The sequence below is a fragment of the Triturus cristatus genome, chromosome 12 (genome assembly GCF_964204655.1).
Source record: "Triturus cristatus chromosome 12, aTriCri1.1, whole genome shotgun sequence".
In the NCBI taxonomy this organism is placed as follows: Eukaryota; Metazoa; Chordata; class Amphibia; order Caudata; family Salamandridae; genus Triturus; species Triturus cristatus.
Genome location: NC_140595.1, coordinates 507,981,647 through 507,998,217, shown reverse-complemented (window position 1 = coordinate 507,998,217; position 16,571 = coordinate 507,981,647). Strand labels below are relative to the sequence as shown.

Here is a 16,571-nt window from a genome sequence, read left to right as displayed (position 1 = left end):
CCACCCCTGTGAGCATTGCCCCCGTGGGGGTTCCAACCCCCCCGAACAATGTTGTCCCGGTGGAATTGGCATCACAGATAGCCGCTGTTTTGCCCTGGTTGCAGTTGGGGGGGGTATTGCCATCGTCTCAGGATCATTCAGCCGAAGCATTGAAACTGGTTGAGATGATTAAGTTGGCCAGGGCGGGGGAAGGGGCACCATTGGCACCACTTACTTCCCCAACAGGTTCTACCAGCGGGCAAGCGGCGAAGAAGGATGGGGCGACGTCGCAAGGTATTGACAATGGTAAGGAGGTGGCTTTGCCATTACTTAAAGATGGTGCTATACCGTCAAGGAAGGAGAACTTGGGGCAACATGTGTCTCAGGCTGTGAAGGAGATGATCTGGGCGGGCAAATATGTCAACATTTTCTCCTTGCTGCTCGATAATAGGGAACTGGAATACGCCAAGTCACAAAAGGAATGGATGTTGCCCAGTGAATGGAGAACAGAGTTGGTTAAGTTCAGGGTTGAGGAGACATTTGTTAACTGGATGAGGGCCTTTTCCGTGTTTAGTGCCATTACAGCTGAAAGGTCGCCCAATTTACAAGCCGAAATGGCCTGCTACCAGAGCAGAATTGCCATGTGGAGCGAGACACAAGTGGGGAATGGGTGGAAAGAGTATGACATTTCATTCAGGAAGGCTAAGGAATTCAATCCTTCTCTAGCGTGGGATGTGGTGGATTCCTTGTCATGGTACAACCAGATATCTGGGGGGGCAGCTGCGATGGGGGCAACCACTTCGCAGAAAATATACCCGGCCAAGCCGCAACAGCCCTTTCGGCATGCGCAAGGAGGTGAGCTTCCAGGAAAGGGCAAGGGTTGGGGGGAGAAAAAGGGCGTATGTTGGGATTTCAACAAACGGTCCTGCACTAGGGCAGCGGGCACATGTAAGTTCAAGCATGCCTGTTCCTTGTGCGGGCACCCCTCACACCCAGAGACTTCCTGCAGATTTAAGGGTGGCAACCAGGGTTCCAGGGGGAGAAGGAAACCTGAATAGGCTAGAGGAGGGTTTAGTATCGCACACTCCCATTGATGTCATGGCAATGATTCCCTGGCTGAACAGATACCCGGATCACGCAGCAGCTAAATTACTTCAGGAGGGATTTTCTTGGGGTTTCAGGATACCGGTGGGAGGGTACACAAGTAAGACTGAGTGCAGGAACCAACTGTCTGTAAAGCATAACCCAGGGGTAGTGGCTGCAAAAATTGAAAAAGAATTATGCCTGGGAAGGCTATCAGGACCTTTTGACGAGTTGCCAGTGCCCAACTTTGTTTGTTCCCCACTTGGTGTGGTCCCTAAGAAAGAGAAAGGCGAATATAGACTCATTCATAATCTCTCAGCCCCAAGGGGGGCATCCTTGAATGATGCCATAGATGAGAATGTCTGCAGCGTAAAATATGCCTCTTTTGATCACGCGGTAGTGTTGCTTAGGGGCCTTGGTCCAGGGGCATCGATGGCCAAGTCTGACATAGAGTCTGCATTTCGTCTTCTCCCTGTGCATCAGGGGGATCACCACCTTTTGGGGTTCAAGTTTGATGGGAAGTACTACATGGACAAATGCATGCCCATGGGTTGTTCGATCTCATGTGCCTATTTTGAGGCGTTCAGTTCCTTCTTGGAATGGGTAATGAGGCAGGCAACCGGGCATCAGCAGGTCATGCATTACCTGGATGACTTTCTCTTCCTGGGTGCGGCTGGGTCTCAGAAGTGTGCACGGGCATTGGAGGAATTTTGCGTGCTCATGCGGGCTTTTGGGGTCCCGCTGGCGCCGGGGAAGACAGTGGGGCCAGCTACTTGCTTAGAATTTCTGGGCATTGAAATAGACTCTGTGGAGGGTTGTTTCAGGCTCCCAAAGGAAAAGGTATGTAAATTCAAGGCGGCATTACGCGCATGCCTGGCCAAAGAGAAGGTCTCGTTGCAACAGCTTCAGGAAACAGTGGGCCAGTTGAATTTTGCGTTGAGGGTGATACCAATGGCTCGCCCCTTTTCTCGCTCAATTGCGCAGGCTATGAGGGGCCTGCGAGAGAAACACCACCGCACTAGACTATCGCTTGAGGTACGCCAGGACATGCGGATATGGATGGCATTCCTGGAGGACTTCAACGGCAGGGTAGTGTGGTCCGGCCCCCCCATTACTTCAGCAGAGTTAGGTTTATGGACTGACGCTGCTGGGAGTGTTGGGTTTGGTGCCATCCTTGGAAACAAGTGGGTCATCCACAGGTGGCCGGACGAATGGGTGTACAGTGAGTTGACAACCAACATTGGTTTTCTGGAGCTGTTCCCCATTTGGGTTGCATTAATGGTCTGGCCTGACTTCCTGCGTAACAAATCTGTAATATTCTGGTCAGACAACATGACGGTGGTGGAGTGCATCAATCAGCAAGCGGCACGCTGTAAGTTCATACTCCGCCTCTTGAAGGAGATTGTGTTGAGATGCTTGCGATTGAATGTTGTATTTAGGGCAAAACATGTCCCAGGTGTCCTTAATAATGCAGCTGATGCACTCTCTCGCCAAAAAATGCAGGTATTCAGGGAACATCTTCCAACAGCAGAGCCTACACCGACTCACTTCCCGTCAGCACTCTGGCAGATTGGTGCCCCAAATTACCGGACCTCGTGGCTGCTAGCTTAGCTCCCAAGACAAGGACAGCTTATGAAGGGGCGTTTGGTTCATATTGCACGTTCTTGGGGTGTGACTGGGAATCCAAATGGGCTTTGGAAAATAGCTTTACGGATTATCTGGGTAGTTTGCATCACGAGGGTTGCTCAGTGGCCACAGCGAACAGGCATAGGGCAGCTGTCTCCTTTTACGCACAGGCGAAGGGGGTGAAAGATCCGACTAACAACTTTGCGGTGCGGAAGGGTCTGAGGGGTTGGCGGCGCTTACAGGGCAGCACGGCTGACACTAGGAAACCAATAGGTTTGGAGAGGATGACCGTATTACTGCCTGCATTGCATGACGTCTGTAGCTCAGGCTGGGAGATACAATTGTTTAAGGCAGCGTTTACGTTAGCCTTTTATGGGGCGTTGAGGCTGAGTGAGTTGGTGGCAGCCTCTAAGGCAGATAGGCAGGGGGGTATCCAATTCCTGAGCACAACGATTCAGGGAGACACATTGTGGGTGACGATTAGGAGATCGAAAACTGATCAGGAGTCCCGGGGGGAGACTGTGGTACTGCACAGGGCAAGGGCCAATCCTTGCTGCCCGGTACACCACGTGGAGACTTTCATCAAGCAGCGAGGTGCACTGTTGGGTGGGCCGCTCCTATTACACGCGGACGGCACCCCTTTAACCAAATATCAGTTCAGAAGAGTCATGGAGTTGACTATTGCCAGGGTGGGCCTTGACCCGAAGGAATTTGGCACACACTCCTTTAGGTTAGGTGCAGCCACCGAGGCAGTCGCAAGGGGTTTACATGTGAACAGTGTTAGAAGAATTGGGAGATGGTCACCCAATTCCAATTGCTACAAACGGTATGTGCGGGTACACATGTTGTAAAGTACCTAGGGTATTACTGACATCAGGTTTTTCTTTTCTGGTTTTGCAGTTCCTTCGCTCTGTGACGCAGGCGGAGAGCTTGCTTCGGGTCATCATCAGGATTCATCGGCGACTCATCAAGGTGTGAACAGTCAGGAACACAGGACACGGTCAGGCAGGGTTTGGATTGTTGGTCATTCTTATGTCAATCGTGCTAAAAATGTCTTTTTTGCAGGCAAGGGTAGAAGGGAGCTAGAGCACGAAGGTTGGTCCATCTCTTTCTTTGGGAGGGGGGGTCTCTGCCTCAGTCAGTTTAGGGGATTCTTTGCTGAGTTGGTCGCCCAACATACAGCCCCACCGGCGGTGGTGATTCTTCATCTGGGGGGAATGACCTGGCTAGACTGGGTAGGAGGGTCCTCCTGGAAGAGATCATTTCAGCAGCGGGTTGGGTAAGGAGGGTGTGCCCTGACTGCACTGTAGCCTGGTCTCAGCTGATACCGCGTCTGCAGTGGCGTGGGGGTGAATCTGTCAGGGCATTGAATCACTCGGTAAAGAGGATCAATACCAAGTTAGAAAAACTTTTTCGAACCTCTCACTTACAGACCATCCCACATGGGGCTATTTGGGGGAAGGATTTGTACTTACAGGATGGGGTTCATTTGACTGAGGCAGGGAATAGAATATGGTGTAATAATATCCTAGCTTGGATGAAGGGCTCTCTGAGGTAAGGATGACCTTGAGGCAGGAGTTGTGGGGGGGGCCAGATCGTCGGGAAACAATGCTGGCCTGTGGCGGTAAGGTCATGATCGGTGAGCAGCAATTTAAGGTCCTAAGGGGGGCGTCACCATCCACGGAGGGGGCGGCCCAGGGGGAGGGGCCACTGGTCCCTCCTAGAACTTCAGGGGCAGGAATATCCGCTAGCTGCTAAAAATGCGGGGGAGGGAGTCACGCTTTCCTTAGGCTGGTAGCCACCCCGCACATACACCATGACGTCAGCATATGACGCAAAGTGTAAGGGCCCTCCTTGTTGGTTAAGTGGAGTTCACGATGCCGACGGGGTAGGCGGTCCCCTGTCGCGCATGCGCACCTCTGGGTAAGGGCGTGGTTAGTAGGACTTGACACCGGTTAGCGACCTTGCCATCCGGCCAGATATGTTAGAATGCAAAATTCAGGCAGGATGTTAGATTCGGATAGGAAACACGCTGTATTAGACGTTTGTTAAGGTTAGCCTTTGATATTTGTCTACGATTCTGTAAATCTAATGTCATGAATTTTGCTTATTCTTGCATAACTGATGTAATGTTGATATTCATCCTTTTATTGTTTTGTATAATAAATACGGCCGGGGGGTCTCTGACCCCCCGCCTTCCAAAGATAATTTGCTTATGACAATTCTTCAAGGTGGTGTGGAAAGCTGGGAGGGGAGGGTAGCCAGTCACGGACCATGTGTAAAGTGGGGGCCACTCGGCCCTCACGCCCACATGGCGGTGCGGCGCCCCCCCTCCCCCGGCCTTTCAGTGTTGGGGGTGTGTCGCGGGGCGATGACGCGCGCGGCGCGCCCCCAACACCGATTGGTTGATGCCGCCCCCGTGAACCCGGAAGCAGCCATTCGGCTTCCGGGGCAGAGGGGGCGGGACGATCGGGGTGCGGGCCCCCAGGACGATGTGCAGCCCCCTTTATAAGGCGCGGGGAGCGGGGGGGGCGCCCTCTTGCTCCTGGCTCGCTCCCCGTGTCTTCCGTGTGCCCCACGCTCGGGGCGGATTAATTATTCCCCCACCCACCAGCCCTAAAAAACAAGCTACTAAACAATGCTAGCCAGGGGTGTTAGTAAGTTTGACATAGGCCTTTTTCCCGTTGAAAGGTAGGATTGGTTGTGGTTAGTTAGGAAGGTTGTCTGCACTAGGCCTTTTTCCCGTTATACAGGTGTGATTATGTTATTAAACAAGGTTGTGGGTACCTAGGCCTTTTTCCCGTTTTTTAGCTGTGATTATGTGTCATTAAAAAGGTAATATTGTGTGTACTTAGGCCTTTTTTCCCATTAGCACAGCATGCTTCGTATCTATATTGTTGGTTTTAGTGTAGTGTAGTTGTCCTTTAGCGAGTTCTTTTTCTAGGTTCATCGTCGTATTTATTAGGGTTGGTCTGGCGGTAAGGTCATGATCGGTGAGCAGCAATTTAAGGTCCTAAGGGGGGCGTCACCATCCACGGAGGGGGCGGCCCAGGGGGAGGGGCCACTGGTCCCTCCTAGAACTTCAGGGGCAGGAATATCCGCTAGCTGCTAAAAATGCGGGGGAGGGAGTCACGCTTTCCTTAGGCTGGTAGCCACCCCGCACATACACCATGACGTCAGCATATGACGCAAAGTGTAAGGGCCCTCCTTGTTGGTTAAATGGAGTTCACGATGCCGACGGGGTAGGCGGTCCCCTGTCGCGCATGCGCACCTCTGGGTAAGGGCGTGGTTAGTAGGACTTGACACCGGTTAGCGACCTTGCCGTCCGGCCAGATATGTTAGAATGCAAAATTCAGGCAGGATGTTAGATTCGGATAGGAAACACGCTGTATTAGACGTTTGTTAAGGTTAGCCTTTGATATTTGTCTACGATTCTGTAAATCTAATGTCATGAATTTTGCTTATTCTTGCATAACTGATGTAATGTTTATATTCATCCTTTTATTGTTTTATATAATAAATACGGCCGGGGGGTCTCTGACCCCCCGCCTTCCAAAGATAATTTGCTTATGACAATTCTTCAAGGTGGTGTGGGAAGCTGGGAGGGGAGGGTAGCCAGTCACGGACCATGTGCCCCTTCTAATATAATTGTTTTGCCATGCCACTGGCTCGTTTATAATCCCACTGACCTAGCACTCAGTTTGCTCTGTCCCACCCTCAATGACCTGGCACATGACTGATTTTGCCATGCCATGACACCCTCCTACACAACTGACACATTTTTGTGGATAATTGTATTGGAGACTGTGCAATGCCAATAAAGATGTTTTAAACGGTACTTCTCTTCTGGTTACAAAAAGAGAACACGAACTAGGCAGGCAACTGAAACCGTCCAACCAAAAACAACTTTTCAGGCTCTTTGCTGTGATCAACCAATCGGGAGGCGGATTACATTTCCACTTTCCCCCGAACGGTTCCAGCCCGAGCTGGTCCTGCAAGAAAACGTTTGCGATGCTGCTAGCTGATGTGTGTAAACAGTGGCAGCTGCGCTCAGTGGGAGGGGTGCTCGCAGCCCTGTGGGAGTGGTCTCGAGCTTTTTTCTCACTCGCTCGTACTTTATTCATTCCTCCCGGGGAGCGGTGCAAGTAACAGCTCCCACCTCTCCGGACACTTCCACCGGCACCACCTCAGGCTTGGGTGTGGGTGGCTACCCTCCCCCACCAACTCACGTTTGCTAGGTTCCCGCTGAGGAAGGAGTTTCTGCATGAGTTGTACTTTGTTTCCTAGTGGAAGTGCAGCGCGCTGCTGCACCCCTCTCGCCGGGAGCTGTTTGGTCCTGTCGCGCTCTCTGGTTTTCGTTTGATTTCTTTTTGTTGGGACATCTTTTGTGTGTGTTGCGAGCATCCTCTCTCGGACAGGGAGCAGAGTGGGGGGAGCTGGCGCTTATCAGTGCTGGTCGCGTGGCTCCTTTGTGTACAGCAGCTGCTGCTGAATGCACGGGCAGATCTTTGGCACTCCGTTAAAAAAAATTAAAACAGCAGCCCGGCTCCTGTTCGTAACAAGGTACAGACATCCAGGTGAACTTCTCGCTTTCGAGTTTCCTGTGCGTGTGTGTATGCGCCCCCTTGGCTCTGCACCCTGATGCTGGGCTCAGCAACTTGAACTGTGAATGAGCCTGGTTATAACGAAAACAGACGTTCCCGGAGGTCCCTCGAGGGCACTTCTTCTAACAAATAGTTAGACAAATAAAGCGACTATGGATGTACGATTTTATCCGGCGGCAGCTGGCAGTTCCCTTCCGGGAGACCCCTCCAATCTGGACTTTTCCCAGTGTTTGGGTTACTACAGCTACAACAAGGTGACTACTTGCTTTTCTCTTTGTGTGTGTTGAGTTTGGGTTTTCTTTGCAGTCCTCCTGGTTTGGCTGGTTTTCTTGTAAGCAAATCTCTGATACCAGGCTAAATGGTAAACAAGCGATGTTTAATGCAAAGGGATCCGCGATATTGGCATTGGAAGAAAATGCATGTACTGGTCTCCCAGTAGCGTGTGTTATTTAGCTGTAAAATGAGGTGCCTTGTGCCCACGTATACACCCGCACCCCGAAGTCCTGTATTGTAGGGTTCCACATCTATATGTCTGAAATGTCAGTGTGATCACCACTCTACAGGGAACATTTGGCTATTGGGATTCAAGGATAGTGGTGTTCAGTATCTGAGAGGTGAATGGTGTTGTTGTTCTGCATACAACAGTAGTATGTCACTGTAGAAAGATTGTGGCGATGCACCTGTTTAAATCAGAAATGTAAGTGTCAGGCGTTTTCTGTAGAGGATTCGTCCTTGGTGTTGCACGTGTATGTAACTGAAGTGCGCTCGTTGTTACTTTCCGGCAGAGAGGACTGGTCTCTTACTCAGTGGGGTTCTTTACATTGCAAATGTATGTATCCATTGTGCACATTGTCGTACCTTCTGCAGACTCGACTAGTCTGTCCCTGCACACGGTTCGTGATGCTGTACATAATAAGCATCTTCATTGTGGTCACTTTTTGCAGGCGGCACTAATCTCTTACTATGAAGGGATAGCGGTAGTGCATGTGTAAATAACTAAAGTTGCCATGTTGCTCAAAGTGCACGCGTATGCCTATGGAACATCATTGTGGTGGCTTTTCCGCAGGTGACATTACTTTGTTAGTATTTAGAGCTGTGCATGCTTGCATATGAACCATGAGCGGTCAGCTTAGTGCTGTGTGCCCTACTAATATAGGGGAGGTAGTAGCCAGTGTTCTTGTTTATATCACTTGCTTAGAGTGGCATGTTCCTACAGTTCTTTTGGTCTATAGTCATTGTTTTGCACATGTTTACATCTGAAACATCAATTTGATTACTTATTGAAGGGTCCATGATCTGTTTATAATACATGGATTGCTGTGTTGTACATTGTCATACGAAACGTTTGTGACGTGGTGTTTCTGCACAGAGCCTCAGTCTGTTCAAGGATCGTGGTGCACACATGCATCAGAAATGTTAGTGTGGCCAGCCTTCTGCAGAGTTCTACTGTTAATTTACAAGGAATGTAGCTGGATCTGACATTTAATGTGGTCATCTCTCTGCAGTCCCAGTCTCTTCTAGCAATGTTGCACATGACCGCGCTGCTCATGCTTGCTCTGCTATTATGCAGGCATTGTGGCGTTCCCTATTTTGACATTTGGAATGCAGGCACAGTACATCTTTTTGCTGTAGTTCATCAGATCACTGTACTAAGATTGCGTTGCTGCACATATTTACATCTGGGATGTTCGCGTCATATTCCTGCAGAAAGTTCAATTCGAATGTAATTTTGTACCTTACATCTGATTACTGGTCTGGGTACCTCCTGCTTGAGCTTGGCTCGGTTACTATGCGCGGGTTGTGGCATTGTACTTGCTTTCATCTGGTATACTGGTGTGGTCATCTTTCTCCAACCAGCCCTTCGTTGCTGGACAGGGATTGTGGTGTTGCACGTGTTTACATCTGCAATAGCAGGGTGCCTGAGCTCTGTACTCGGTTACTATGCTCGAGCTGTGGTGTTGCATATGCTTGCATCTAAAATTATGTTATAGGTCCTCTTTCTGCTGCCAGCTGTTCTAGGTTACTATACAGGGAGTGAGGTGTTGCATGTGTTTATATCACTATACTATCTTTCTGCAGAGTTGTACTCGGTTACTCTGCATGGCCTGTGGTGTTGCACATGGTTACATCTGAAATACTGGTGTTGTCCTCTTTCTGCAGCCAACTCTTATGTTACTATACAGGGATTGTCTTGTTGCACGTGTTTACATTTGAATTATAAGGGTGTCATATTTCTGCACTCTTTTACTATGCACAGGCTGTGGTGTTGCACATGCTTGCTTCTAAAAAACGTTTCAATACTTTGTTTACATCTGAAATATCAGGGTGTCATCTTGCTGAGCTGTATACTATGCACGGGCTGTGGTGTTACATATATTTACATCTGAAACACTAGTGGAGTCATCTTTCTGCAGCCAACTCTTATGTTACTCTACAGGGATTGTGTTGTTGCACACATTTACATCTGAACTGTAAGGGTGTCATATTTCTGCACTCTTTTACTATGCACAGGCTGTGGTGTTGCACATGCTTGCTTCTAAAAAAAAATTCAATACTTTCTTTACATCTGAAATATCAGGGTGTCCTCTTCCTGCAGAGCTGTATGCGGCTGCTATGCACGGGCTGTGGTGTTACACATATTTACACACATTTACATCTGAAATGTTAGTGCCATCTACCTGCATTGTTCATGTGTTAGTGTGCATGGATTTTTGGTGTGCACATGTTTACATCTGAAATACCGATGTTGTTATATCTGTTGGCAGCTCTGCCCTGCAACTATGCATGGATTGGTGTGCTGCACAGGTTTACTTCTGAACTCCCGCTCTGGCCTTCCTTCTGTAGCCAGCTCTTCCTGCTTTCTATACAGTGATGGTAGTGTTGCACATCTTTACATCTGAAATGTCACGGTGTCCTCTTTCAGCAAAGAACTCTACTAGGTTACTAAAGAGGGAGTGAAGTTTTGCACTTGTTTACATCTCAAATGCCAGTGTGGTCATCTTTCTACGAAAAGCCCTGCTCTGTTACTATGTTTATCCATCGCTGCCCGCGAGTGATTTGCTAAGAGGTCCGGAATGTTGGCTCGTGCAGTGCTCGGGAGATTTATTGGTTGACTAAATAGACATCTTTGTTTTTTTATGGATTATTTTAGCACAGTGAAGTAGGTGTGTGTTGTGTGTACATTTTGTAAGAAAAGCAGAAATGTCAGGAAGCAGTTAAAAACTTTTGTTTAAGGAATGAGGCAGGGGCGCTGGTGGCTACGACGGGCCCTATTAAAAGCTGCATTTTTTTTGGTGTGGTTGGAACAACAAAGTACACCAAGGAGACATAAACCTGTCTTTTTGTGATTAGCATGGACACACTCGAGGAGAATGTGTAAGCACCCGAAGGGACGTCTTCCTTTAAATTGCTACACATTTGTGGCACCAAAACAGTGTATTGACAGCAAAACAGCCTCCAGTCTGGAAGTAACCGGCATACGTTATTGGTCTCCTGTCTCCTCTTGTGAGCACAGGAAGATGTTAAAAAACGTTAATAGAAATATTCGAGCTGAGCGTTTGTTACAGGATAATGCAGTGTCATTCGGGTGCTGTCAGTATAAAGATGCAGTATTCTCTATTGGATTCCGGTGGATAAAGGGGGATTTGTTGTCCATGCAGCAAGGCCCGCAACATGGATACCTTTGTTGTAGTTTAGCTGGGCATGCTTTGATTGCAGATTTTCCTTGGCTGACCGGGGAGACTGAGCTCTCTGGCTCCGAGTTGTAATTTTCACTTCCTCGACCTCGTGTTGTTTCTCTTCACATAACAGGGTCGTTAAAAGTAAAACTGGCTTGTGTTGCTGTTTCTCACTGTAGTATGGTAGCCCGGGCATGCGTTGTTGTTGGAAGCGTGATGTTTGTATTGACACTGGCTGTTTTGCTGCGGCGCATGTGAGAAGCAGCGAGAGGCTCGCACGCTTCAGAATCGTGTGCACGCCAATACAGACGGAAAAACAACTGTTTATTGTGATCCTCCCAGGGGTTACGGCACGTTATCACAAAGCATTGGGAGTCGCACTCCCTCGTCTATTGTTTTTCATTTAATTACATTTTTCGTCCACGTGTTGCATGCACCGGTTATAGCTCGCTTATTTAAAAACTTTGTTACACAATGTCTGAAATAGTCTGACAGTGTAGCGTGCTAAGAAAATAAACTCCACACACAAAAAATAGTTACAGAGTTGCAGCTCACGCAAATAAGCTACTTGCAGAATCGCTGGAGCAGAAGTCAAAAAATAATAAATAAAATAGCATGTCCATTTTTTTTTTTTGTTTGTTTTTTTTCTTACTGGGAAGGAAAAGACTCCTCGTTTTTCTGCAGGACTCATTTATGAGACGCTATTTATTGAGTAAAAATGCGCCCAAAATAGTGCGTCACACAGCAATAGTTGTGTGTACCCTGTGTTTTTTCTCTGTCATGGATCCGTATCCCAGTTACTGTGAAATAATGTCCATGTTATGGCAAGTGAAATGAACGGGAAGGCATAATCCGCTGCGAAGTGCAGTAAAAAAGCCCGCTTTGCTGTAAGTACTGCTGGCCACATTGGCTATCGGGTTACACGTGATTGGAGGGGGTCCAGAGGGGTCAATAGTCGCATTTGTTCTCCTATGCAGGCAGAATGACTTGTCCTTGCCTAAGCCGCCCCTCCCCCACGTCAGTATTTGTGGTCTAGACATTTCAGAGCGCTCAAGCCAGTGTGTTCATGAAATCATCAACTAGTGAAAGTTACTGTTAACCATTTCACACCCGTGTTTCTCTTAGGTAGCACGAGCACAGCGCCCCCTAAACATGCAGTCAGTTTATTCTTGAGACTGCAGTGAAAGTGTATATATTTTTTAAAATTATTTATTTATTATATTTTTTTTTTAAACTGGGCTTTGTAAAATGTATTCTGTTCCTGCTGGCAACATACATTGTGTTGGATGCAACACCATTGCAAAGTTGCTGCAGGCTCCACTGCAAGCAAGGTAAATCAGCCCATCTCTTAGCTTGTGCAGCAAAGATCAGCAAACTCTGGACCCCCATTGCCACTACCTCAGCGGTAATCATGTGGCTAGCTGCCACTGCATTAAGATGTTCCCTGCAACCAAAGCTGGCCTTTGCTAAGATAGAGGCCTGGGCGGAGAGAGATTTAGCGCCTTGCTGAAGGTAGTACATTCAATGAGGCTGCAGGGGGTCCCTTTTGTAATTACTGGTCAGTATATGGATGAGCAGGGACTGCCCCCTGGACACAAACATCCCCTGGATCTCCCCCAGCTCACCTATATCACCCATAGGTTAGCTGCCTTGCGCAGAGGATGGGTTTTGTTGGTGTGCCAGCAGGAGTCAGAGGGTGAAGGGCAGGGGCTAAAGGTGTGTTAAAAACATCTCCTGCCCTATGATAATGAAGGACTAAAACCACTTTAACCTGGCAAATCATACAGAAACAAACCGGCAGGGAAACGACAAGGCTGGAGCAGGAGGAGAAGGGCGCTGCTGTAGGCATGACCTTAGTTAATGCACACAGCTCCATGTACCCCTCAGAAAATTAGCACCCTGGGCCGAGCTCGCCCATGCTAAAGGCCGGCCCTGCCTGTAACATTGTATGTGGAGGCCGGTGTCTACGTGACATTGCAGTGCACAGAAGTGTGCCCTAGATCTCACTTAGATCAACTCTGAGCAGGAGCGGTGTTACCCGGCATCACATGCAATAGAGTTTGCTCTAAACCTTACTTAGCTGTCACTAACCTGTTTTGCCAAGAATGCATTAAACAATTACACTGACAGAGACCATCTGTTCAGTGCGCTCTCTTAACTCAAACCACACTGATTTGCCATGAGCCACAATTATGCTTGCTCGAATAGTTTTTTTTCATCAGCATGTTTTGAAACTCCACAACCTGGCTTGTCAACACTTGTTGTGAGTTTGTTCTTGCTAAATGCGAATTGTCTGGCATGTGGAAATATTTTATACATGTGCCAAAGTTTTCTGATGTTTTCAGAAATACTTTTAAGTTCAGATATTTAGTAAAAGTACTGAATATATCTGAAAAGGGTATGCTTGTGACTTTATAATGGTTGTGACACATTGCCTTCCCGCAGTTCTCCACCACTCCGCCAACACACAGATAGTATTGTATAAGTAATGTGTCTAATGGGTAGCAACATGATTCAGTGTGTCATAGTAAAACTATAGTTTCAAGTATAAGGTTGTAATGAATATGATTTTTTTTTTTTTTTTTTTTTTTTTTTTTTGGGACACCCAGTATTTGTTTGTTTACTGGCAACTATGAGTTTCATTACTCTCTCTAGGTGACGCTATAAAAAACACACACCATCTCACTGGACTCCTAAGTGGGTTAGAAGTAAATCTATACACCATTTTAATGCTTTAGAGTTTTGCAAATGAAGTTATCTTTGTGATTTTTAACATGCTTGGTAGATTTATGCAAATAGACTACAAAAAGCAGAAGCGACTGACTAAGGTTTGTATAAGTGACGAGGGCCATTCTTAAATGCCATTATAGGACGAGCCAGCCACAAGTGGTGAGCAAATCACTCCATGTTGGCAGGAGACTGTTTTCTGGTTTTGCATACCTAGATTTTATTTGACAAATCAGCTGATACTGGGTCTGGTATGATGCTCTTGCATTAATTGGGCTAACCAGAAATAAAGGGTCTAAAATGAAAGGCCATGACTTGAAAAATGCTGTCCTGCCAATAAGAAGCAATCTGGACCCATAACTTTAGCTTGAATGCACTTGCACACGCTTACTTCCTGAGTATATTGGAAGGAGACCATGCACAGGGCTCCATATTAAACAATTGACCCAACTTTATACATGGGAGTGGGGTGATGGGTATAAGGAGGACTTTCTTGAACACTTATTGTTCCTGCTTCCAATGCACCCTGAAAGCTCAAAGAGAAGTGGAGCACAAGTTCTTCAGTCCTCTGCTCTGTAAGACATCCTACTTCAGAATAGAAGATTTAAGGGTGTAGGAAGGGATTTCAAGGTTTGCAACGACCTGGAGTCCTCTCTGATCAACTAGGGGGAATGTTTTGAATGCTGCATCATTGCACAGGACGAATATACACAGTACAAGTTTCTGTTAGTTCTTTCAAGATAGGTTCCCTCTTTACAGCTCAAGACACTGCTCAGGAATGCAAATTCAATTTAGGTGGAAATATTATGTTGTGGCAGCCTGATTCTACAAAACCTAAAGATAGCCGAAACATGAGCAAATGATCTTAGAAGAGAAGAACTTTAATCATGTCCAGTTTGATGGTAGAACATCGCAACCCAGTAAGCAAAACACAGTTTGGAACATACAAATGGGACACTCGTGCAAAGTTTAACAAAGAAGTGATGAGCCAAGATTTAAAAATCGCAGTCTCACATTTTAAACAGATATCGCCGCAACTCAGCAGAGAAGATAAAACCGCAAATAAAATAATCTGCAGCAAAACATTGCAGTTGATTTAAACACTTTTAGTAAAAAAAAAAAACTTTCATGAGCTTGGAGGCCACAAACAACATGGTGCCGGTCTTGCCTCATCGTTAACACTGCATGTAGTTTTAATGTAAACATCTATATATAAAAACATAAGTGGCTATTTCTCACAGTGGCGTTCTGCTGTGCCCTTTGTAGCACAAAATACTCCACATATGTCTTTAAATGCAGTTGTTTGTTCAAGCACGAACAGCATTTACATTTAGGTCATAGCTCACTCCATTAGAAAAGGTATTGATCCTGTGAGTAAATGTTGCTTTTTAGTTCAGTATAATTAAGGACAATCAAATCATCAGATTCTTCTTTTCTTTAGATAATTAAGATGAATGACTGTAATGCACACAAAGAAGAATTTAATTCACGTGTTGCATTCTTCTGAACAGTATATGCTGTTCAGTCCAGCTTTCTCTATGCAGTGGGTCACTCTAACCCGCCAATTAACACAGGACATCTGCTTTGGAGGCTATCAAGGGTAGGATATTTTGCAAAAGTCTTTTTTGAGAACATTCCTGCATTAAATCATGGATTCCTGTTTAGACGTTTTCCCCAACAGTGGATATACATCATATCTTTGTCAACACTGTTCAAGCTTCTGGTTAATTAACTATTTTCTTTTATAAGCCGGCTTACCATTGGTAGCAGATGATTATGCTGTATAATATATGAGATCCCACACATTATAGGAATCTTTGCCTCTTGAAATATTGAAAACGTTTTTGTAATACTTGATATGTTTATTTCTAATATTGAAGATGCGTTGCAACATTTAGCTGCTGCTTCAGGCTCAAGAGGCATATGTTTGGAAGGGTGCCTTAGCTGATAGATGTATCTTGGTCATTCATGAACTTGGCTTGAGAGTGAATAACATCTTGGTCTGTGAGTTCATAGGTTAAAGCTCAAAAACATATTACTTCGTGGTGCTGACCTGCTGCAGTATGCTTCTGTTACTTTTATCTGGACATGCGGCTGCTTGAGCAATAGTTCACATAATGGTTTCATTGAATATGACAGTTGTGACATTTGAGTGTTGCGTAACGGTGGGAAAGTTTCCAGAGTTGTTCTGCTCCCATCTGGCTATTGTCCTCTGCCAAGTGGGGGCTTACAGCCATGGTAAAGACTTAGCTCCTGCTCTCGGTTCCAATAGTTATCATATATCAATAAACACTCTTGACCACTAATAGAAAACACAGACTTACAACTTATTTACTTTAAAACATACACATCTGTGTATTTCCCTTGTTATCCTATATATAGATATATACATTTTAAATATAGACCGGTTTACTTTGCTTCTATACTTTGGCTAACTTAGTTACCCTTTAGGGTTTTTTTTTTTTTAAATCTTGGACCAATTGATAATACTACTGGTATCGTATCTGTGCCTCTTCTAAATATGAGTGCAACATTCATGCAACTTTCTTTGGCTCAATTTGCGTTCTTGCATCTACTTTGAAAATAAGGATACGTTCGGTGGTAAAACAAAATAGCTTAAACACTAGTGCTGAAAGCACTATATTGTTGCTGCGGACGGCATGTACTTATGCAAGGTGGTGTAATGGCATCATTTTGGGAATTTCATGTAACAAGCAAAACGTGAAACTACTGAAATGTCAAATTACCCCTGAAATTAGTAATTTGAGCCGAGCCTACTTCTAGATATTACAGGGAGGAATATGTTTTGGGTACATTTTATTCATAACTGCAAGACTGATGTGCGTTTGTGGCTATATCTTAATCTTAATTTAAA

General features: G+C 46.2%; 1 protein-coding gene across 1 annotated transcript in view; it reads left to right on the top strand.

The window, feature by feature from the left end:
• The first annotated feature begins 6,633 nt into the window (after nucleotides 1–6,633).
• The window catches only part of TOX3 (TOX high mobility group box family member 3), a 167,613-nt gene continuing 157,675 nt past the window's right edge, over nucleotides 6,634–16,571 (top strand). The window contains exon 1 of the mRNA XM_085637654.1: nucleotides 6,634–7,546. Coding sequence (XP_085493780.1) covers nucleotides 7,445–7,546 — 102 coding nt within the window. The 5' untranslated portion in view covers nucleotides 6,634–7,444. The remainder of the gene's footprint in view (nucleotides 7,547–16,571) is intronic.